Raw genomic sequence first — 24,661 nt, 5'->3', positions numbered from 1 at the left:
GAGAGAGAGGAGAGGGAGAGAGACAATCATTTGACGCTGTGTGTGTGGTGGTGGGTGGGTGGTGGTGGGTGGTGGTGGTGGTGGGTGGGTGGTGGTGGGTGGTGGTGGTGGTGGGTGGTGGGTGGGAACTCAGCCGATCGATGCTGGGGTCGCTCAACCTCGTTTATCCGGGCGCTGGGGTCCGCCTATCCCCTCACTTGATGCAAGACGGAATGGCGGCGGCTGCGGCTGCTGCTGCAGCTGCTGCTGCTGCAGAGTTCGATGAGCGAAGTGCAAACGCCTCCAGTGTCTACCTGCCCAGTTGTCCCGCGTACTACATGCAGAGTGGACACCACCACCATCCCCACCACCACCACCACCATCCACACCACCACCACCATCCCCACCGGCCAGATCACTTCTCCCCGTACCGGGCAGCGTACGGAGGAGGCACAGCAGTCCAAGACAACCACCACCACCACCACAAGTACATTGGACGGAGCGCTGGCACAGCTGGCGGTGCTGCTGTTGCTGCTGCTGCTGCAGGAGGTTGTGGTGATGGTGACGGTGACGGTGGTTTGGCAATATCAGCTGTGGCTAACGGTGCTGCTGCTGCTGATGGTGGTGGCGGTATTGGCGGTGCTGACAGCAGAAGCAACAACAGCAGCAACAACAACAGCAGCATCAGCAGCAGCAACAGCATCGCAGCAGCCAACGACGAAGTGTCAGCGCACGCGTTCCCCGGCCACGGCCCCTCGGGGGATCATCTGCACCCGCAGCAGCGCGCAGAATTCGCCGCACACGCGGAACTGGCGATGTTGAAGGGTGGCACCACCACCACCAACACCACCGCAGCCGCTGCCGCTGCTGCTGCTGCTGCGTGTGCCACGGGTGGTGGTGGTGGCGGTGGTGGCGGTGGTGGTGGCGGTGGTGGTGGTCCCGGGGACCAGCTGTACAGACACTACTTCTCATCGCCCACATCGGCACACGCCGCTTACGCACAAGCCGCTGCCGCTGCTCACGCGGCGGCCGCGGCTGCTGCGGCTGCGGCGGCGGCTTCGCGCGGAACGGGATTCTTCAGCGCGGTGGGACGCAACGGGGTCCTGCCGCAGGGCTTCGATCAGTTCTTCGAAGCGGCGTCGTACGACGGGGTGATGGAGGGCATCGCTGCTGCTGCTGCTGCTGGCGGCGGTGGTGGTGGTGGCGCTGGAGCGATGCAAATGCATTTGCACGATTTGAATCATTGTGGGGAGCACGGGGAGGTGGGTGGCGGTGGTCATCATCAGCAGCAGCAGCATCATCATCATAAGGGGGCAGCCGAGAGAGAGGGAGGAGAGAGGAAGGGAGAAGGGGAAAGTTCGCCGCGGCACAGGAGTGGTGGTGGTGGTGGTGGCGGTGGTGGTGGAGGAGGAGGAGCGGGGAGCGGGGGGGACGCGAGTCCCGCTCGGCACCCGCGAGACGCCGCGGACGCAGCGGGGACAGCGGGACCCGTCCGTGAGTGCGCGCGTGCGAGTTGCGCCTGTGTGTGTCAGTGTGTGTGTGTCTGTGTGTGTGTGTCAGTGTGTGTGTGTCAGTGTGTGTGTGTGTGTGGGTGTCTGTGTGTGCGTGTGGGTGTGTGGGTGTGTGTGTGTGCGGGTGTGTGTGTGTCAGTGTGTGTGTGTGTCAGTGTGTGTGTGTGTCAGTGTGTGTGTGTGTGTGTCAGTGTGTGTGTGTCAGTGTGTGTGTGTGTCAGTGTGTGTGTGTCAGTGTGTGTGTGTGTCTGTGTGTGGGTGTGTCTGTGTGTGTGTGTCAGTGTGTGTGTGTCTGTGTGTGTGTGTGTCAGTGTGTGTCTGTGTGTGTGTCAGTGTGTGTGTCAGTGTGTGTGTGTGTGTCAGTGTGTGTGTGTGTCAGTGTGTGTGTGTCTGTGTGTGGGTGTGTGTGTCTGTGTGTGTGTGTGTCAGTGTGTGTGTGTGTGTTTCAGTGTGTTTCTGTGTGTGTGTGTCTGTGTGTGTCAGTGTGTGTGTGTCAGTGTGTGTGTGTGTGTGTCAGTGTGTGTGTGTCAGTGTGTGTGTGTGTGTCAGTGTGTGTGTGTGTGTCTGTGTGTGTGTGTGTGTCTGTGTGTGGGTGTGTGTGTCTGTGTGTGTGTCTGTGTGTGTGTGTGTCAGTGTGTGTGTGTGTGTGTCAGTGTGTGTCAGTGTGTGTGTGTCAGTGTGTGTGTGTGTGTGTCAGTGTGTGTGTGTCAGTGTGTGTGTGTGTGTCAGTGTGTGTGTGTGTGTCAGTGTGTGTGTGTGTGTCTGTGTGTGGGTGTGTGTGTCTGTGTGTGTGTCTGTGTGTGTGTGTGTCAGTGTGTGTGTGTGTGTGTCAGTGTGTGTCAGTGTGTGTGTGTCTGTGTGTGTGTGTCAGTGTGTGTGTGTCAGTGTGTGTGTCAGTGTGTGTGTCTGTGTGTGTGTCTGTGTGTGTGTCAGTGTGTGTGTCTGTGTGTGTGTGGGTGTGTGTCTGTGTGTGTCATTGTGTGTGGGTGTGTGTCGGTATGTGTGTGTCAGTGTGTGTGTGTGTCTGTGTGGGTGTGGTGTGTCTGTGTGGGTGTGGGTGTCTGTGTGTGTGTGTGTCTATGTATGTGTGTGTGGGTGTGTGTGTGGGTGTGTGTGTCAGTGTGTGTGTGTGGCTGTGTGTGGGTGTGTGTGTGTGGGTGTCAGTGTGTGTGTCAGTGTGTGTGTGTGGCTGTGTGTGGGTGTGTGTCAGTGTGTGTGTGTCAGTGTGTGTGTGTCTGTGTGTGTGTGTCAGTGTGTGTGTGTCAGTGTGTGTGTGTGTGTGTCAGTGTGTGTGTGTCAGTGTGTGTGTGTCTGTGTGTGTGGGTGTGTGTGTGTGGGTGTGGGTGTCAGTGTGTGTGTGTCTGTGTGTGTGGGTGTGTGTCTGTGTGTGTGTCTGTGTGTGTGTCAGTGTGTGTGTGTCTGTGTATGTGTGTGTGTGTGTCAGTGTGTGTGTGGGTGTCAGTATGTGTGTGTGTCTGTATGTGTGTGTCTGTGTGTGTGGGTGTGTGTGTCTGTGTGTGTCTCTGTGTGTGTAGGTGTGTGTGTCTCTGTGTGTGTGGGTGTGTGTTTGTGTGTGAGTGTGTGTGTGTGGCTGTGTGTGAGTGTGTGTGTGGCTGTGTGTGTGTGTGGCTGTGTAGGTGTGTGTGCGTGTGTCTGTGTGTCTGTGTGTGTACGTGTGGCTGTGTGGTTGTGTGTGCGTGTGGCTGTGTGGGTGTGTGTGTGTGGGTGTGTGCGTGTCTGGGTGTGTGCGTGTGTGGGTGTGTGTGTAGGTGTGTGCGTGTGCATGTGTGCGTTTGTGTGTGTGTCTGTGCGTGTGTGCGGGTGTGTGTGTCTGTGTGTGTGTGTGTGTGTCTGTGTGTGCCTGTGTGCGTGTGTGTGGCTTTGTGTGTGTGCGTGTGTGTGTGCGTGTGTGTGTGTGGCTCTGCGTGTGTCTGGCTGTGTGTGTGCCTGTGTGTGGGTGTGTCTAGCTGTGTGCGTGTGTCTGGCTGTGTGTGTGCCTATGTGTGGGTGTGTCTAGCTGTGTGCGTGTGTGTGGCTGTGTGTGTGCCTGTGTGTAGGTGTGTCTAGCTGTGTGCGTGTCTGTGGCTGTGTGTGTGCCTGTGTGTGGGTGTGTCTAGCTGTGTGCGTGTGTGTGGCTGTGTGTGTTCCTGTGTGTGTGTGTAGCTGTGTGTGTGGCTGTGTGTGTCTGTGTGTGGGTGTGTCTAGCTGTGTGTGTGCGTGTGTCTAGCTGTGTGCGTCTGTGTCTAGCTGTGTGCGTCTGTGTGTGGCTCCGTGCGTGTGGCTGTGTGCGTGTGTGCGCGTGCGTGTGGCTGTGTGCGTGTGTGCGCGTGTGTGTGGCTGTGTGCGTAGGCTGTGTGCGTGTGTGTGTGGCTCTGCGTGTGCGTGGGTGTGTGCGTGTGTGTGTCTGGCTGTGTGTGTGTAGCTGTGCGATTGTGCGTGTCGTTTGTTTTGGTTGTGCATGTCTTGCTTGTATGTGTGTGTGGATATGTGTGTATTTACGCCTGTGTGGTTGTCTTTGTGGCTCTGTGTGTGTGTGGTTGTGTATGGTTGTGTGTGTGGTTCCGAGTGTGTTGTTGTTGTCGTGGTTCTGTGTTTGTGTGGCTGTGTCTCTCTGGTTATGTGTGTGTGTGTGGTTGTCTTTGTGGCTCTGTGTGTGTGGTTGTGTATGGTTGTGTGTGTGGTTCCGAGTGTGTTGTTGTTGTCGTGGTTCTGTGTTTGTGTGGCTGTGTCTCTCTGGTTATGTGTGTGTGTGGTTGTCTTTGTGGCTCTGTGTGTGTGTGGTTGTGTATGGTTGTGTGTGTGGTTCCGAGTGTCTTGTTGTTGTTGTCGTGGTTTTGTGTTTGTGTGGCTGTGTCTCTCTGGTTATGTGTGTGTGTGGTTGTCTTTGTGGTTGTGTGTGTGTGTGTGGTTGTCTTTGTGTGTGTGTGTGATTATGTGCAAGTCGTTGCATCGGTGCTACTCGCTAGCAGCACTTACTCCAACAGTCTATTCAGGCTATACGGGGGGTGGGTGGATCTTTGTCTTTGGTACAGTATTTATATCTGTGTGTTGTTGTTGTTGTGGTTCTGTGTATATGTGATTGTTGTGTGGATGTTCGTATTTGTAGTTGCGGTAGTGTAGTGGTTAACGCGCTGCGCTATGAACTCAGCGAGGCGAGTTCGATTCCCGCTCACGGCCAATTCCAGTGACGATTATCTGAGCAGGTCCCAGGTCTCCCCTAGGTCGACTCAGTCTCAAATGAGAACCTGGTGCAGGTGTGTAAACATCGCTACTGGAGAGACAAAGGCGGCCGAGCGTGGTGCTGGCCACCCCAACCCCCTCGTGTGTCTTGTGACGGCCTTCATTGGTGCTCGCTAACAGCACTTGCCCCTACAGTCTGTTAAGGCTATACGGGGGATCTTTGTCTTTGTGTGGTTGAGTGTGGATTTGCATCCACGATTGTGTGTGGTTCAGTGTTGTGTGTCTGAATTATCATAATATGTGGTTGTGTGTGGTTGTGTGTGGTTGTGTGTGGTTGTGTGTGGTTGTGTGTGGTTGTGTGTGGTTGTGTGTGGTTGTGTGTGGTTGTGTGTGTATGCAGTGGGAGCGGTAGTGTAGCGGTTAGCGCGCTGCGCTACGAACCTGGCGACCCGGGTTCGATTCCCGCTCAGGGCCAGCGCGAGTGACGATTATTTGAACCGGTCCTGGGCCTCTCCTAGGTCGACTCAGCCTAAAATGAGTACCTGGTGTCTAAACATCACCCGCTCGGGTGCTGTGCCGGCCTTCATAGGCCCTTGCTAACAGCACTTGCCCCTACAGGCTGTAAAGGCTATATGGGGGTCTTTGTATGCAGTTGAATGTGACGGTGTGTGCCAATGTAGTAATGTTGAGTGCGGTTGAGTGTTATCACTTATGTGAGTGGTTATGATCTGTATGTGGTTATGTATCACTGTATTTGATTTCGTGTTCATGGGTCTGTGAATGTGTGGCTCTGTATGTATGTTGAACTTCTTTCGCACCGTACGTAGCCAACCGTGTGCCATTTTGTATGTATGGTTGTGTATAGCTCTAATGCGTGTATTGTCATTTTGTGTGTGTGTGTAGTTGTGTGTGTGCTTATGCATATGGTTGTCTGTGTGCATCTCGCATAGTTTGCATAACTATATCTGTGTGTGTGTAGTTGTGTGTCTGTGTGCATCTCGCATCGTGTACATGACTATATCTGGGTGTAGTTGTGTGTCTGTGTGAATCTCGCATCGTGTACATGACTATATCTGTGTGTGTGTGGTTGTGTGTCTGTGTGCATCTCGCATCCTGTACATGACTATATATGTGTGTGTGTAGTTGTGTGTCTGTGTGTATCTCGCATCGTGTACATGACTATATCTGTGTGTGTGTGGTTGTGTGTCTGTGTGCATCTCGCATCGTGTACATGACTATATCTGTGTGTGTGTGGTTGTGTGTCTGTGTGTATCTCGCAGAGTGTACATGACTATATCTGTGTGTGTGGTTGTGTGTCTGTGTGCATCTCGCATCCTGTACATTACTATATATGTGTGTGTAGTTGTGTGTCTGTGTGCACCTCGCATCGTGTACATGACTATATCTGTGTGTGTGTGGTTGTGTGTCTGTGTGCATCTCGCATCCTGTACATGACTATATCTGTGTGTGTGTAGTTGTGTGTCTGTGTGTATCTCGCAGAGTGTACATGACTATATCTGTGTGTGTGTGGTTGTGTGTCTGTGTGCATCTCGCATCCTGTACATTACTATATATGTGTGTGTAGTTGTGTGTCTGTGTGCACCTCGCATCGTGTACATGACTATATCTGTGTGTGTGTGTGGTTGTGTGTCTGTGTGCATCTCGCATCCTGTACATGACTATATATGTGTGTGTGTAGTTATGTGTCTGTGTGCACCTCGCATCGTGTGCACCACTATATCTGTGTGTGTGTGGTTGTGTGTCTGTGTGCATCTCGCATCGTGTACATGACTATATCTGTGTGTGTGTGGTTGTGTGTCTGTGTGCATCTCGCATCGTGTACATTACTATATATGTGTGTGTGTGGTTGTGTCTGTGTATCTCGCAGAGTGTACATTACTATATCTGTGTGTGTGTGGTTGTGTGTCTGTGTGCATCTCGCATCCTGTACATGACTATATATGTGTGTGTGTGTAGTTATGTGTCTGTGTGCACCTCGCATCGTGTGCACCACTATATCTGTGTGTGTGTAGTTATGTGTCTGTGTGCACCTCGCATCGTGTGCACCACTATATCTGTGTGTGTGTAGTTATGTGTCTGTGTGCACCTCGCATCGTGTGCACCACTATATCTGTGTGTGTGTGTGGTTGTGTGTCTGTGTGCATCTCGCATCCTGTACATGACTATATATGTGTGTGTGTAGTTATGTGTCTGTGTGCACCTCGCATCGTGTGCACCACTATATCTGTGTGTGTGTAGTTATGTGTCTGTGTGCACCTCGCATCGTGTGCACCACTATATCTGTGTGTGTGTGTGGTTGTGTCTGTGTGCACCTCGCATCGTGTGCACCACTATATCTGTGTGTGTGGTTGTGTGTGCGCGCGATTGTGTGGTTGCTTACCGTCCTATGTGTAGGTTGTAAGGTTGTGAGCACGAGCGTGTGATTGTCGCTGTAGTCTTAGGTTGCATAGATGTGTGTGGTTGTCATTTGGTGGTGTGTGAGGTTGTGGTTATATGGATGTGTGTGTGTGTAACGGGGATGGTTCAGTGTGCGTGCATATGTACGTGTGACATTCTAAGTATTGCAGCTGGTCGGCCACGTACGGTGCGACAGAAGTTCGACACACACATGCACGCACACGTGCGCATCTGTGTACATGCAAATTGTGTGTAGTTGTGTCTGTGAGTGTGTGGTTGTGTGTGTGTGTGTGTAGCCGCGCGAGTGGTGGTTGTGTGTTTGATTACATGTCTGCGTGTTTGTGTATATATATAATCGTGTAGTTATGTGTGTGTCTGTATATATGGGGGAGCGGTGGCGCAGTGGTTAGCGCGCTGCGCTACGAACCCGGCGACCCGAGTTCGATTCCCGCTCACGGCCACCAACACCACCAGTGACGATTATTTGAACCCGTCCTGGGCCTCCTCTAGGTCGACTCAGCCTCAAATGATTACTGGGGAGACAAAGGCGACCGGGCGTGGTGCTGGCCACCCAACCCCCTCGTGTCCCGCGCCGGCATTCATAGGTGCTCGCAAACACTACTTTCCCAGAAAGTATATGAAGGATATACGGGGTATCTCTGTATTTATTTATGTATATATATGTATGAATGAGGGATATTATAAATACACTTCGTGGCTATGCACGCGTGTGTACTTATGTGTATACGCATGAGTAGCTAGCCGTGTAAACTACGTTACATATTTGTCATTATAAAAGCTTTACTCTGTGTCTGAACGTGTGTGTGTGTGCGCTTTGCGTAAGTGATACTCGCAGGGAATGAAACTCGTGGTGATACGCGGGGAGCGGTGGCGCAGTAGTTGGCGCACTGCCTACCCACCTACCGACCACAGCTGAGTTAAATTGCTGACCGGAGCTAAGAGTTATATCGGAACTGATCCCGGGCCTGCTACAGGTCGATTCGCACTTAAACGAGTACCTGGCGCTGTGGGGGTGTGAGTATCGGCGCCGGGAAGACAAAGGCGGCCGGGCGTGGTTCACAATCAGACTACAGACGGCGTTGTGCTGTGGCTCGATGCGCCGATCCGGTCTTAATAGGTGCTCGTTAACAGCATTGCTCTGACTGTCTAGTTCTTTATATAGGGTGGTATATGCCCGTACACACGTTATATATTTCTGTGCATTTTCACGCACGCGGCCACCAACTAACACAAGTGACGATTAACTGCATCGGTGCTAGACCTCCCCTAGGTCGACTCAGTCGCAAATGAGTGCCCGGCGCGGAGTTGTAAACATCGCCACTGGGGAGACAAAGGCGGCCGGGCGTGGTGTTGTCCACCCCCAGCCTTCATAGGTGCTGCTCGCTAACAGCACTTGCCCCAACAGTCTGTTCAGGCTACACAGAGGATCATTGTCTGTATGTGTTCATAACTAAGTTGGTTCGAATGATAATTTCTGCATACATGTATTTTGTAAAACGCAATACAATGCATTCGTCATTAATACTGTGGCCTTAAAAGTAAAAAACAGGCGACGTTTCGGGCAATGGCTCTTCGTGAGAGCGCATCGTATCCAAACAAACCCGTACACTGCACAGTACTATAGCATCCATCTCATTGCGTACAATGTCCACGTGTACAAGCGTAGACTGTGCAAAACGCACGAGTGCCAAGACTGAAATGTGCGTTTCTATACAAGTGTGTACGTGTGTCTACGTGTGCGTACGTGTACGTGTGTGTACGTGTTTGTACGTGTGTGTGTACGTGTGTGTACGTGTTTGTACGTGTGTGTGTGTACGTGTTTGTACGTGTTTGTGTGTACGTGTGTGTGTACGTGTGTAAGTGTGTACGTGTGTGTGTACGTGTTTGTACGTGTGTGTACGTGTGTGTGCGTACGTGTGTGTGTGTACGTGTCTGTGTGTGTGTACGTGTGTTTGTACGTGCGCGTTTACACTCGTGGGGAGCGGTGGCGCAGTGGTTAGTGCTGCTACACCACGCTATGAACCTAGGAGATCCCGAGTTCGATTCGCGCTCACGGCCTAGACCGGTGACGATTATCTGAAGCGGTCCTGGACCTACACGTATCGAGTACGTGAACACACACACACACCTACTCTAGACTCATGTGTGAATGAACGAATTCACGAATTAATCTATAAACGATACGTATCAAGCGGAGGTTAGCGCGATGCGCTATGAAACCTTGCTAACCGAGTTCGACTCCTACCCACGGCTTGCATCAGTGGCGAGTGATATCTCTACATCTGAACAGATTCACAAATTGGCACTTGATCAGCGTGGTGAAGTATGGTCAAACAAGCCTCCCAACCGGCACGGGCTTCATCCAGCAGTGGATTGAAACAGGGTTGGGAATTACGTTTTGTCATCATTATTATTATTTAACTTTATGGTGGTTTTTTTTCTCAAATTGTATTATTAGGCAAGATAATATAACAGGCACAATGCAGATAATGGTGTTCGTTAGTAATTACAAAATATAGTTGAATTTGTGGAATATTAAATATTGTGTCATGTTAATAATTCATTACATGAACGCCATATGACTTACATCAACATAATTTATATAAAGAGTCAAATGTTTTAAGTTTACAATTTAATGCATGGACTATAAAACAAATATATAGATATGCACACGTCTGTTCGTCTGTACACAGCGGGTGTTTTGATTACATAATGAATACAGATAAAGACAAAGCTCCCCCGTGTAGCCTTAACAGACTGTTGGGGCAAATGCTGTTAGAGAGCACCTATTAAGGCCGACACGGCACACGAGGGGGTGGGTGGCTAGCACCACGCCCGGCCGCCTTTGTCTCCCCAAAGTGCTGATATTCAAACAGCACACGGGGTACTTATTCATTGTACATTGGTGCAAACTATGCAATTCATACCGCCTATTTAAATTCACACGCATACGAGTATATGCGTAAATTATAAAATAGTAGCTATATATTTGTGTAAACGTACTGTGGCAATGCAATAATGATCGCATTCGCCTATCGTAGTTTATTCTATACTATTTTTTTTTTAATTTTTACCAGGTAAGGCCGACTGAGCTATAGAGAGCTCTTTTTTCAGAAGCCACCTGGCCACAAATGATAGCTCAACGAAGTGGCTTATCATCGCGTGGAAATTCATAGCAGCCAAATACTCTAAACGCGTGATGTTGATTCTAAATGCGGAGGGAAAACGCGGAGGACCCGGAGAAAAATCCACGCGATAACAGGGAGAGAGACACGCAAACTCCAAATAAACAGCAGGTGACGGATCGAACCCACGACCTCCTGTATACCAGGCGAGGGCGTTAACATCTCGCCAGTTAACACCCTGTGTCTATCCACTGCTAGATGAGTCGCCCCCCCCCCCCAAAGGCATGGGTCGGTCACATGGGGGATGCGTGACCATACTTCACCACTCAGGAACCTGTCTATATATTCCACTCGCCACTGATGCAGGCCGTTGTCTGGAATCGAACTCTAGTCCGCGCGGGTTTACAATGCGCAGTGCGCTCCGAACCAATGTCATCACCTCCACTCTGAACAACAACAACAATATCATCCATAATAGAGGTTTTTTTGGTTAGATCGCGTAAATATATGAATGTGTCGTTAAACCCCTCCACCACCCGACACAGCCAACGAGTAAGGGTTGTCACGTAAACAGAACGTGACCAATTCGTCACTAGTACAGCACACTGGTGTGTTGGAGAGCCCTACCGCTATAACTACCACTATAACTACCCCCACCACTACCCCGATCACCACCGCTATCACTACCCAAACCCCTATCACTACCCCCAATCCATATCACTACGTATACTCCTATCACTACCCCAATCACTACCCCAACCCATTTCATTACCCCTATCACTACTTATACCCCTATCACTACCCCTATCACTACCCCTATCACTACCCCAATCACTACCCAAACCCCTCCCTTAATCACTCCCTCCTGCTCTACGAACTTGTCGCCATATCCCCACCACCACCACCACCACTTTAAGAACAACAACCACACTGTTGTTTATGATCTCAACCACTGTCATTTTATATACAATGTTATAATTGGCGTAAAGCCTCTTTGTACTAAGCTTCTCTACATACCGACATGAGATGATTAAGTTCGGACAATTTGCACCATTGTCTCACCTGCCGCTCCGGGCGATCGGAATGGGCCTGGCGATCCCCGGATGTTTGAGGCCAGCGTCATAACCACCTCACCCGAGGGCAGCAATCCGATGAGCTATAAAGAATCTTGTTCACAAGGTTTCCACAATAATTTAAGTTTATATGCATTTACCAGATGATCTCCTTGCACTCCTCCACTGGAATGAACTTCCTGTGTACATTAAGCAGCACTGCCCATAGACTCAACACTGCCCATAGACTCAACACTGCCCATAGACTCAACACTGCCCATAGACTCAACACTGCCCATAGACTCAGCACTGTGCATAGACTCAACACTGCCCATAGACTCAACACTGCCCATAGACTCAACACTGACCATAGACTCAACAATGCCAATAGACTCAACACTGCCCATAGACTCAGCAATGTCCATAGACTCAGCATTGTCCATAGACTCACACTGCCCAGAGACTCAACACTGACCATAGACTCAACAATGCCAATAGACTCAACACTGCCCATAGACTCACACTGCCCATAGACTCAACACGACCCATAGACTCAGCACTGTTCATAGACTCAACACTGCCCATAGACTCACACTGCCCATAGACTCAACACTACCCATAGACTCAGCACTGCCCATAGACTCAGCACTGCCCACAGACTCAACACTACCCATAGACTCAGCACTGCCCATAGACTCAACACTGCTCATAGACTCAGCACTGCCCATAGACTCAACACTGTCCATAGACTCAGCATTGTCCATAGACTCACACTGCCCAGAGACTCAACACTGACCATAGACTCAAAAATGCCAATAGACTCAACACTGCCCATAGACTCACACTGCCCATAGACTCAACACGACCCATAGACTCAGCACTGTTCATAGACTCAACACTGCCCATAGACTCACACTGCCCATAGACTCAACACTACCTATAGACTCAGCACTGCCCATAGACTCAGCACTGCCCATAGACTCAACACTACCCATAGACTCAGCACTGCCCATAGACTCAACACTGCTCATAGACTCAGCACTGCCCATAGACTCAGCACTGCCCATAGACTCAACACTGCCCATAGACTCAGCACTGCCCATAGACTCAGCACTGCCCATAGACTCAACACTGTCCATAGACTCAACACTGTCCATAGACTCAACACTGCCCATAGACACGACACTGTCCATAGACTCAACACTGTCCATAGACTCAGCACTGCCCATAGACTCAACACTGCCCATAGACTCAGCACTGTCCATAGACTCAGCATTGTCCATAGACTCACACTGCCCAGAGACTCAACACTGACCATAGACTCAACAATGCCAATAGACTCAACACTGCCCATAGACTCAGCACTGACCATAGACTCAGCACTGTCCATAGACTCAACACTGCCCATAGACTCAACACTGCCCATAGACACGACACTGTCCATAGACTCAACACTGTCCATAGACTCAACACTGCCCATAGACACGACACTGTCCATAGACTCAACACTGTCCATAGACTCAGCACTGCCCATAGACTCAACACTGCCCATAGACTCAGTACTGTTCATAGACTCAGCACTGCCCATAGACTCAACACTGCCCATAGACTCAGCACTGCTCATAGACTCAGCACTGCCCATAGACTCAACACTGTCCATAGACTCAACACTGTCCATAGACTCGACACTGCCCATAGACTCGACACTGTCCATAGACTCAACACTGTCCATAGACTCAACACTGCCCATAGACGCAGTACTGTTCATAGACTCAGCACTGCCCATAGACTCAACACTGCCCATAGACTCAGCACTGCCCATAGACTCAGCACTGCCCATAGACTCAACACTGTCCATAGACTCAACACTGCCCATAGACACGACACTGTCCATAGACTCAACACTGTCCATAGACTCAGCACTGCCCATAGACTCAACACTGCCCATAGACTCAGTACTGTTCATAGACTCAGCACTGCCCATAGACTCAACACTGCCCATAGACTCAGCACTGCCCATAGACTCAGCACTGCCCATAGACTCAACACTGTCCATAGACTCAACACTGTCCATAGACTCGACACTGCCCATAGACTCGACACTGTCCATAGACTCAACACTGTCCATAGACTCAACACTGCCCATAGACGCAGTACTGTTCATAGACTCAGCACTGCCCATAGACTCAACACTGCCCATAGACTCAGCACTGCCCATAGACTCAGCACTGCCCATAGACTCAACACTGTCCATAGACTCAACACTGTCCATAGACTCAACACTGCCCATAGACACGACACTGTCCATAGACTCAACACTGTCCATAGACTCAGCACTGCCCATAGACTCAACACTGCCCATAGACTCAGTACTGTTCATAGACTCAGCACTGCCCATAGACTCAACACTGCCCATAGACTCAGCACTGCCCATAGACTCAGCACTGCCCATAGACTCAACACTGTCCATAGACTCAACACTGTCCATAGACTCGACACTGCCCATAGACTCGACACTGTCCATAGACTCAACACTGTCCATAGACTCAACACTGCCCATAGACTCGACACTGTCCATAGACTCAGCACTGTCCATAGACTCAACACTGCCCACAGACTCAGCACTCCCCATATACTCAGCACTGTCCATAGACTCAGCACTGTTCATAGACTCAACACTGCCCATAGACTCAGCACTGTCCATAGACTCAGCACTGTTCATAGACTCAACACTGTCCATAGACTCAGCACTACCCATAGACTCAACACTGCCCATAGACTCAGCACTGTCCATAGACTCAACACTGTTCATAGACTCAACACTGTTCATAGAATCAACACTGCCCATAGACTCAACACTACCCATAGACTAACACTGCCCATAGACGCAGCACTGTCCATAGACGCAGCACTACCCCTGTGCACAAAGCAGTCCCCTTGTTAACCTCTTTCCATTCCTCTCAAAGCCTCACCTCTTCTACATTCTCTTCCTCGACCCTCGCCCCTCCACTCCTTCCCGGTCCCTCCCCTGCCCTTTCGTGATCCCCAAGTATCCATCTATCGCTGTCACTCATTCCTCAATTCTCGTGGCACGCCCCTGACGTCTACATCATTCTACTGGACATCTGAGACAAACAGCGATACGGATCATCGGATTCCTCCAGTCTAAACACATTCCTGCGGAGGGAGCTGGTAGGAACGTTGGGTTGCTCGGTCAATGGCCAGGGTCAACGGCGGCGTGGTGTATTCCGCAAATATGGCCGACTGTGAGGGTGGGCACAAGCCGGCGTGAGTAGGTTAAACGTTAAGTTTTATAAGGGCACCACGGGGTGACCAGCCCCTCCCCACCCAGCCCCACCCCTCCCCACCCAGCCCCACCCCTCCCCACCCAGCCCCTCCCCACCCTCCCCTCTCCTCTCCACCCAGCCCCTCCCCACCCAGCCCCACCCCTCCCATTTTTTGATTCACGACGGACGGACACAATAATCCCCTGTGGGCTGGTGTAACCAGGAGGTTCCTACCAGTAATACATATTCTGACTGATTCCATTTCGCTCCGGAAGCTATGGCAAGCACCTTGAAGGAAGGCGCCCTCTATAAATACACGTGATATTATATTAACGATACACAGCGGCGCGTGCAGTATTGTACGTAACAACAAAGCCTCTCTGCCTCATCCCAGACCACCACTTGGACAGAACTTGAACGCGTGTCGTTTAGAATCACAAACTCACTCTCAAAGGGGGGTGGTTGAGAAAATGTGGCCATCCCAACAGCTGCTGTACATTCAGTAACGCGCACCACGTTTGCGTGTTTCAAGCAAGACGCGAACACGTGCGCGCGCGCGCGCGTTCGCGTGCGTGTGAAAACAAGACGACGCAGGCATCCGTGAATGCGCGAACAAAAAAAAACGCAGCGTCGGATTTTTCCCGAAAGAACCAGAGAGTATGATTTCCCTGGAAGAAGTTGTCACGTTTAGAAACGTGCGCTTAAGAGTTTTTGGCCACTGCTGTGAATGTCCACGTGATAAGCCACACTTCGTTGAGCTGTCATTTGTTAATGGCCAAGTCACTTCTGACAAAGAGCTACATAGTTCGGTGGGGCCTTACCCCGGTAAAATAATAATTTAAACAAAATAGTTTCAGTGCAGTGCGGTGTGGTTCCTGTTGTGGTCGGTCCACATCAATATCGATTCGAGAAAAGTTGAACAAACTGACAGCAGCTGCAGAAGCAGTGACGACGGCGACGATGATGCAGCGTTGATAGGTAAAACTGCGAACCTGTTTCACCATACTTGGGCCTCATCAGTGCAGCAATATCCACCTACGCTCACTGCGAAACCTCACACCTGTGTGCCTTCGTGTGATATTGCCTGAAGGTGCACGTAGCCTGGCACAAGCGCCGTGGTAACGTCACCGCCAATTAGTGGTGAATGGCGGTTGTTGTTGATATTGCAACAGCACCCAGTGACGATTATCTGAACCGGTCCCGGGCCTCCTCTAGGTCGACTCAGCCTTCAAAATGAGTGCCCGGTGCGATTTGTAAAGGTCGCCACGAGGGAAACAAAGGCGGCCGGGTGTGGTGCTGGCCACGTCACAGCACGTGACCCAACAGTCTATTAAAGGCGGTGGGGGGGGGGCATGGGAGGGGAGGGGAGGGGGGCATCTTTGTCTTTGATATTTTTTGACTTAAAACTTTCGTGACTGCAGGAATTCATATTCTTGGTTCTTTCGGTAAAGTCGCGTAGATAGAAAAAATTAAAATAAAATAAAAACTACGACGTTTCGATCACAATACAAGCGATTGATGACGATCGCTTGTGTTGTGATCAAAACGTCGTAGTTTTTATTTTTATTTTATTTACATTTTTCTATCGCCGTGACTTTACCGAAATAACCAATAATCTAAATCTGTTGCCACGAGTCTATCGGCTGCTCGTGTTATAGGTGGGAAGTAGGGGGGGTGGAAGGGGTTTCTCCGGTCATTTCCAGATTGCAATATGATTTATCTGCGTGCATGAAGCTCCCGTGGTCATGAGGCTCTTTCACTCGGTCTTCACGTCCGCGGGCGAATTTACAATTGGAACACCGGACGTAGATTACGTTCGTGTTCGTCTCCTTGTGATGTCCCCCCCCCCACCCCCTCGTTTGTATTGTTGTATCGGTGGGGGTTTGAGAAAAATCTATTATATAGATTTATAAAGCAGCGCCTTTATTCCGATGCGTCCTGCAGCAAATTATCAAAAGAAAATTGTACGCAATGAGGTTTGACAGTGCTTGAGATCGTGAGTGGGGTTATTAATTAAAAGGCGGTGGTGGTGGTGAACAGGAATAGAAGTCATGTTGTTCACCGTCTCGTTTTGTTCAGTTTTATTCTCTAACTTACATAGCAGGAGCCTAGTCAAGTAAAAAAATAAATTTTAACAAAAAATATTTGTTGACACACGCGTGGCGCCTTTCTGGCAACAAATCTGACACTCAAAAAACGCCGTCATCACCATCATCATCGAATCTGTACGTCCAGTACGAAGTAACGCCGCGTATCCGACCGTCGTATCCATCCGCACCAGAAACCGATGTAACGGACCCACCCACCCACACGCGGTGGTTGTGCAACGCAGTAAATCAATGCCCTTGCGTGCGTACACACACGTGACCACGTGTACACACGTGACCACGTGTACACACATCCGACCTTTCCATCGATCCGCCAACACCTCATTCACCAGCGCGCTGGATATTCGACATTATAATCGTAATTTTCATACGTAAATAAACTTAAAACAACACGTTAATTGTTGCGCACACAACAAATGAATGGTAGTCATTAAGAGTCGATATCAATAGACTGTAGGAGTGGGAGCGGTGGTGCAGTGGTTAGCGCACTGCGCTTTGAACCCGGCGACCTCAGTTCGATTCCCGTTCACGGCCAACACCAGTGGTGGCGAGTTAACAATCTGCACCGGTTCAGCCACGGCCCCCACTCCACCAAACCATAATGACCAGCGTGGTGAAGTCTGGTAAAACAACCCCCCCCCTCCCCACGCCATCAATTATCTACACGCATTCATTCAGCAGTGGATCGACAAAGGGCTGTGTTGCACTGCGTGTAAAAAATAACCCGTGCCTCGTGTTTGCTGGCTGGCTGCTGACTGGGCTCCTTTCCACCATGCCAACAGTAACGCTGTTGGTAACGGCGGCTGCCCCTGGGCCGTTGCCGCGGAAGCTAGCTGGGTAGCTGGCTGCACGGGATTTTTCCGTGGAAATAAATAAGCGTTGAAGAGTTGAGTTGAAATGGCGGAAGATTTAATTACATTATTAATAACAGTTATTATTATAGATAGCGACGCTGAAGAGTTGGGAGTAACGAATACAGGGAGACTGCCCACGGCTCACATATTAATGTTATTCTTTCACCCGAATATTCTTGAAATCCTAGAAGAACAGACCTAAAAACCACCCCATAATACGTAGTCTCTTGGCATTTCATATTGAGCTCCGTTATTGCTTAAATGGAGGATTGTGAGATGGTCGTGAACATGGGTGACGGCTGTCTCTTAGCTTCCTTGCAACAACGACGGGTATATTACAATTATTATGAACTTAGCACACATTTGCAACTACAGGTAGTCCCCGACTTACGATTGAGATGCGTTACGACGACCACATCGTAAGTCGAAAATATCGTAAGTCGAAGATGGCCTCGCCTACCCAGGAGTCTTAAAGAATGGTGATAATTTAGCAAACCAGAGCAATTTACAGTACCGTACTGTATAAACTATATGCGTACATTTCGATTTAAAGCGTTTGTGACTGCAGGGATTCATCTTCTTGGTTCTTTCGGTAAAGTCACGTAGAAGGGAAATAATAAAGTAATAAAAATAAAACATAATAAAATAATTCTCACGACGTTTCGGCCACAACGCAAGCAGCCGTCCTCAGGTGAAGAACAGGTCTGTCGGAAAGACAGCGTCATTCATACGTCATTCAGACGCTGTCTTCCCGTCATTCAGACGCTGTCTTCCCGACAGACCTGTTCTTCACCTGAGGACGGCTGCTTGCGTTGTGGCCGAAACGTCGTGAGAATTATTTTATTATGTTTTATTTTTATTATTTTATATGCGTACAGTACATCCCGACAGCCTGCCGCGCGAAATGTAAAATATATTAGAATGTTGTCGTATCGCTATCGCCATCGTAAGATCGAAATATCACAAGTCGAATCGTCGTAAGTCGGGGACTACCTGTATACGATGAAATGTAGATAAGTACAACCAGGTACAAAAGTACTACGTACAATAATGTGGCTTATATATATAAATATATGTTACCTTCATCATTGTTATAATTATTATTGAGTGTATTTAATAGACGTATGTATATATAGTATTACAAATGTGCAATTACAGTATACAGTGATCCCTCGTTTATCGCGGTTAATGGGGACCGGAACCCTGTCGCGATAGGTGAAAATCCGCGAAGTAGGATTGGCCCCCTAGGGATTTCCGTATATGTGTGTGTGGGTACCAGAATGTTTAAAATATGTATATTTATACTTTTTATATATATATTTTACTTAAATCTATTTAATTATAAAACCTTAATATTATACATTCACTCTCTCTCTCTCATACGATACGTATCATGGTGTTCTACACTCACCAATGACAGTAGTATCTTGAGACTTGACTCCAGTAATGACGACGACGACGATGACAATGACGATGACAATGACGACGATGACAGACCTGTGCAGTTCGATGAATGTGATGATGAATGATGATGATGATGGTGTTACTGCACAGGTATAATGAGGCCTTTAAATCAGTTCGAAAAATCCGCGATCCACTGAGGCCGCAAAACTTGAACCGCGAAGTGGCGAGGGATTACTGTATACCGAAAGCGTGGCCGTGACGAATTATCAAATGCCGAAATAACGAACTTTAACTCTATACGGTTTAATATAGATAAGTACAACCAGGCACAACAAATATTAACTACAATAATGTGGCTAATATAAAAACCGTACTTACATCATTGTTATAGTTGTTGTTATGTGTGTGTGTATACACTGCCGGTGAGCAGTGTCAAGCAGTATCGATAATTGAATATTATATTGTAGATTTAAAAAATTCAAAGAACGAATCTGTAAATATGTTCAAAGCAATAGCATTGCACGAAATTATAATCGTGATCTAGCGTATTAGTTAATACATTACTTAATCAAGGAATTAATCGCTTGATTCGTGACTTAATTAATCAAGAGGCCGATCACGTAATTAATTGATTGACATGCGATCGGTCTATTGCTTAATTACGTAGTTCGATATCGACCCAGAGGCGATCTCGTCACTTAACATATTACATTAAATAAGGATCAATTACCCTATTAAGTAAGAAACGTGCACGTTCGTTAACCATAACATCCTACAAAAGTCCCCGACTGCGAATAACGCTTATTAAAAGTTACCATTTTAGAACGTGTCATTATGTTTTGCTAAAGATACATCTCCAATCGGCGGATTGAGCCTTTCTCCCGACTGCGCTTGCGAATTGGATGTTTGTTGTTGTTGATGCTGTTGTTGTTTGTTGATGCTGTTGTTATTGTTGTTTGTTGATGCTGTTTGATCGTAATACAGATAATGCTTAACGTGTGTGTGTGTGCGCGTGTGTGCGTGTGTGCGCGTGTGTGTGTACAAGCACGCATCATCTCATACACGTACCATCTCTCTCTCTCTCGCACACACAACATACATGATGGCTCGTGCACACGTACTTACGCATGCGCGTACCTTCTTGCACTAATCACAATATTTCACACGCAATCGGGACACGCACGTAACCACACGCACACATACACAATACACATGCACACACGTGCACATGATAATACGCGCGTGCCCTAACACACGTACATGCACACACGTATACAATGTGAATATAACCTAACGTTTACATCAAACACACACACAACCGTACACACACACGCACGCACACACAGAGCTACACACGCACACACAACTATACACGCATGCATGAACACAACACTCCACACATACACACATCAACACAATATCAATATGATATACTACGTTCCTGTCCCACGTACACATTATATACAACTTTGCAATACCATCTCACGTATACTCTCAGTGACACATGCACACACGCACATGCACACACGCACACACGCACACACACAATCTCCGCCCCACGCCTCACCCCCCACTATTCGCGTCCATCCCATTTATATATTACTTGCACACAATCTGTTATTACATCACGCATGCATTCAGTCGCACGCGAACACACACACACCACCACGCTCCACCACTACACACACACACGACCACACACCACCACACACACCACCACACGCACACCACACATACACGCACACCACACTCCACCAAAACCACCTAACCACACACACCACCACCACACACACACCACCACCACCACCACACACACCCCACAACCACCACACACACACACCACCACACACATACCCACACCACACACACACACCCACAAACCACACACACCACCACACACACCACCACATTTAATCTGTCTCTCCTCTTCCTCCCCGTGCCCTCCCTACACAACCCCACGCACACCGCACTGTACATGTTACAACACACCAACACTGTACATTCACCCCACACACTCAAGATTGTACCTCACTCTCTCTCATCCCCTCCACGCACATCCACCCCACCTCACACCCACACACACCACCCCACTCGACAATGAACGTCACCCCCTCCCCCAACACATACACACTCACACTCCCCACCCCCTCCCCCAACACACACACACTCCCCTCCCCCAACACACACACACACACTCCCTCTCTCTCCATCTCACTCTCTCTCTCCATCTTCTGCTCTTTCACCCAATCCTCTCCCCCTTCTCACACTACCACACACACACTCTACTCAACACACACTCCACTCTACTCAACACACACACACTCTACTCAACACACACACACTCTACTCAACACACACACACACACACACTCTACTCTACTCAACACACACACACTCTACTCAACACACACACACTCTACTCAACACACACACACACTCTACTCAACACACACACTACCACACACACACTCTACTCAACACACACACTCTACTCAACACACACACACACTCTACTCAACACACACACACTCTACTCAACACACACACACTCTACTCAACACACACACACTCTACTCAACACACACACAATCTACTCAACACACACACACTCTACTCAACACACACACACACTCTACTCAACACACACACACACTCTACTCAACACACATACACTCTACTCAACACACACACACTCTACTCAACACTCACACACTCTACTCAACACACACACTCTACTCAACACTCACACACTCTACTCAACACACACACACTCTACTCAATACACACACACACACACTACCACACACACACACTACCACACACACACACTCTACTCAACACACACACACTCTACTCAACACACACACACTCTACTCAACACACACACACTCTACTCAACACACACACACACTCTACTCAACACACACACACTCTACTCAACACACACACACTCTACTCAACACACACACACTCTACTCAACACACACATACACTCTACTCAACACACACATACACTCTACTCAACACACACACACTCTACTCAACACACACACACTCTACTCAACACACACACACTCTACTCAACACACACACTCTACTCAACACACACACACACTCTACTCAACACACACACACACACTCTACTCAACACACACACACACACTCTACTCAACACACACACACTCTACTCAACACACACACACACTCTACTCAACACACACACACACACACACACTCTACTCAACACACACACTCTACTCAACACACACACACTCTACTCAACACACACACACTCTACTCAACACACCGCTGCATACGCATCATCTCTCTGTCTCTTCCCTATTCGCACCACCAACAACACACACACAGCACACCACCACACGATACACACCACTACCACCACCACACTACACACCATCACCACCACCATCACCACCACATTACACACCACCACCACACTACACACCACCACCATCACCACCACCACACTCCACACCACCACCACACTGCACACCACCACCATCACCACCACCACACTACACACCACTACACTACACACCACCACCACACTACACACATCACCACCACACTACACTCCATCACCACCACACTACACACCACCACCACCACACTACACACCATCACCACCACCACCACACTACACACCACCACATTATACACCACCACACGACACACCATCACCACCACCACACTACACATCACCACCACCACACTACACACCACACCATTCACCACCACCACCACGCTGTGCACACAACCACATACGCACGTCTCCCACCGCACACACACACACACCTCTCAAATCCACATGAACAACCAAAACAACCGAACGACCAATCAATCAAACAACCAACAACAACAACAACAACCCCTAACCCACAGCTGCTGTCCGCGTGCGCAAGAAGCGCTGCCCCTACACCAAGTTCCAGATCCGCGAGCTCGAGCGAGAGTTCTTCTTCAACGTCTACATCAACAAGGAGAAGCGACTACAGCTCTCGCGCCTTCTCAACCTCACCGACCGACAGGTCAAGATCTGGTTCCAGAACCGGCGGATGAAGGAGAAGAAGCTGAACCGGGACCGGCTGCAGTACTACGCGGGGAACCCCTTTTTATAGAGGGACCAAGGGGGTGGGGTGGGGTGTGGGTGGTCGGCCAAGGGGCTGATCGCTCCCTCGCTACCGCTGTTGGTGGTGTTGGTGGCTCTACTCTCAGAGCCGTCCCGAGCGCACGGCACATTGGGGTGTTCGCCCCGGGCCCCGCGCTTTGGGGGGCGGGGAGTTTAAAGGCGTTGGGTTGTGGTGGTGGTGGGGGGGGGGGGCACCCCGGACCCCGCACCCCCCCCCCCCACTCCCTCAACTATGGACAGCGCTGGTGCATCTGCCAGTCATCTCATCTCAAGTCAACTCACGGCACCTGCGTCTGTTCCGTGAACCTCCTGAACAGCAGGCACCAGTGTGGTGGTGGCGGTGGTGCATCGACTCCTTCGCGTGTGACTCAACGTGCACCTAGCCTGGCACGAGCGCCGTGGTTGACGTTGTTGTGCTGCACGTGGCGTCTGTTATCCAGCACAGATGTCGTGTGGATTTGTGGGTGGGCTTTGGTGAGGTTTGCCGTACCTCCCCCCCTACTCGCCCGACCCCCCCCCCCCCTTCTGGCTCGCCAGCACAAGGAGGTAAACAGCGAGAGGGACTAATTGGCCATCTGTTTGTGTATGGGGATCGAGGGTTGCACCCTCGCGCAGTGGGGGAGTGGGGGGTGTTTCCGGATGTTTTCCAGTTTCCTCCTCTCGTATAATAATAATTATTATAATTGTCATTATAATTGTTATCATCATATTATCGTTATTTTAAACACTCATTATTAATTGGCTGAAAATATCTTGGTAATAAATACTTTTTTTTTTAAACCTCAATGTAGCGGGACCCTTCTGAAAAAAGGCCTAGCTAGGCCTTAGCGTGGCCCTCCTGGATAAACAATTGCCAGTGTCACCAAGTACCGCTGTTGTTATTCGTCAAACACACTTCACTAACGACGACCGTGTACGTTTACGAAAGGCACTGTGACTTCTTTGTACGGCGTGGCTTTGTTGTTTTCGTGCGCACGTGTGCGTGTGGGGAGCGGTGGAACAGTGGTTAGCGCACTGGCGCTACGAACCCGAGGTAGGTGGACGTGGTCCTGCCCCCCACCCACCCCACCCCACCCGTGCCGGCCGTCGTAGTTGCTCGCTAACAGCACTTGCACCCACGACAGCCTGCTAAAGGCTATAATATATGCGAGGGAATCTTTGTATCTCTGTATGAGTTCGTGAGTCGAGTATCGTTCCACTCAACCTCGCAATGAGCCGGTGTTTTAAACGTCAGCGCGGGGAAGACAAAGCCGGCCGTGATTGTTGACTATTCCAATCCATCGTGTTCCCGTTAACCGGCCTTCACATGTGCTCGCAAACAGCATTTGCTCTGCACAGTTTGCTCGAAAGGGTTCGACGGGGTGGAGGGATCTTTGTGTTGTAAGGAGATCTGCTGCAGCGTGTACGGCGTCGTGGTTTTAGCGCAATTGCGAAACCAGGAGAGAGAAGTTCGTGCCCGGGCCACGGTCAATGTCAGCGGCGAAGGGGGATGTCTAAGAACCGGCGGCGCTGGAGCGAACATCAGCACCGAGGAGACAAGGGTAGCACTTGCTCCAACAGCCTGTGTATGCTATA

The 24,661-nt window shown here is 49.6% G+C and overlaps 1 protein-coding gene across 1 annotated transcript; it reads left to right on the top strand.

The window, feature by feature from the left end:
* The first annotated feature begins 212 nt into the window (after positions 1-212).
* On the top strand, positions 213-23,075 carry LOC144943577 (uncharacterized). The gene is made up of 2 exons (XM_078871179.1): positions 213-1,473; positions 22,843-23,075. Exons 1-2 carry the CDS (start codon positions 213-215, stop codon positions 23,073-23,075), a joined length of 1,494 nt encoding a protein of 497 aa, XP_078727305.1.
* The last annotated feature ends 1,586 nt before the right edge of the window (positions 23,076-24,661 follow it).

This window comes from Lampetra fluviatilis, chromosome 31 (assembly GCF_964198595.1).
Source record: "Lampetra fluviatilis chromosome 31, kcLamFluv1.1, whole genome shotgun sequence".
Classification (NCBI taxonomy): Eukaryota; Metazoa; Chordata; class Hyperoartia; order Petromyzontiformes; family Petromyzontidae; genus Lampetra; species Lampetra fluviatilis.
Note: the sequence above shows the minus strand (reverse complement) of the source record. Positions and strands in the feature narration are given on the sequence as shown.

What these genes read in the sequence shown, in the direction of transcription:
- LOC144943577 (XM_078871179.1), top strand. Translation starts at nt 213, where the DNA reads ATGGCGGCGGCTGCGGCTGCTGCTGCAGCTGCTGCTGCTGCAGAGTTC. An exon ending in GGGGACAGCGGGACCCGTCC is followed by an intron (nt 1,474 to 22,842) that starts GTGAGTGCGCGC and finishes CCTAACCCACAG; the next exon opens with CTGCTGTCCGCGTGCGCAAG.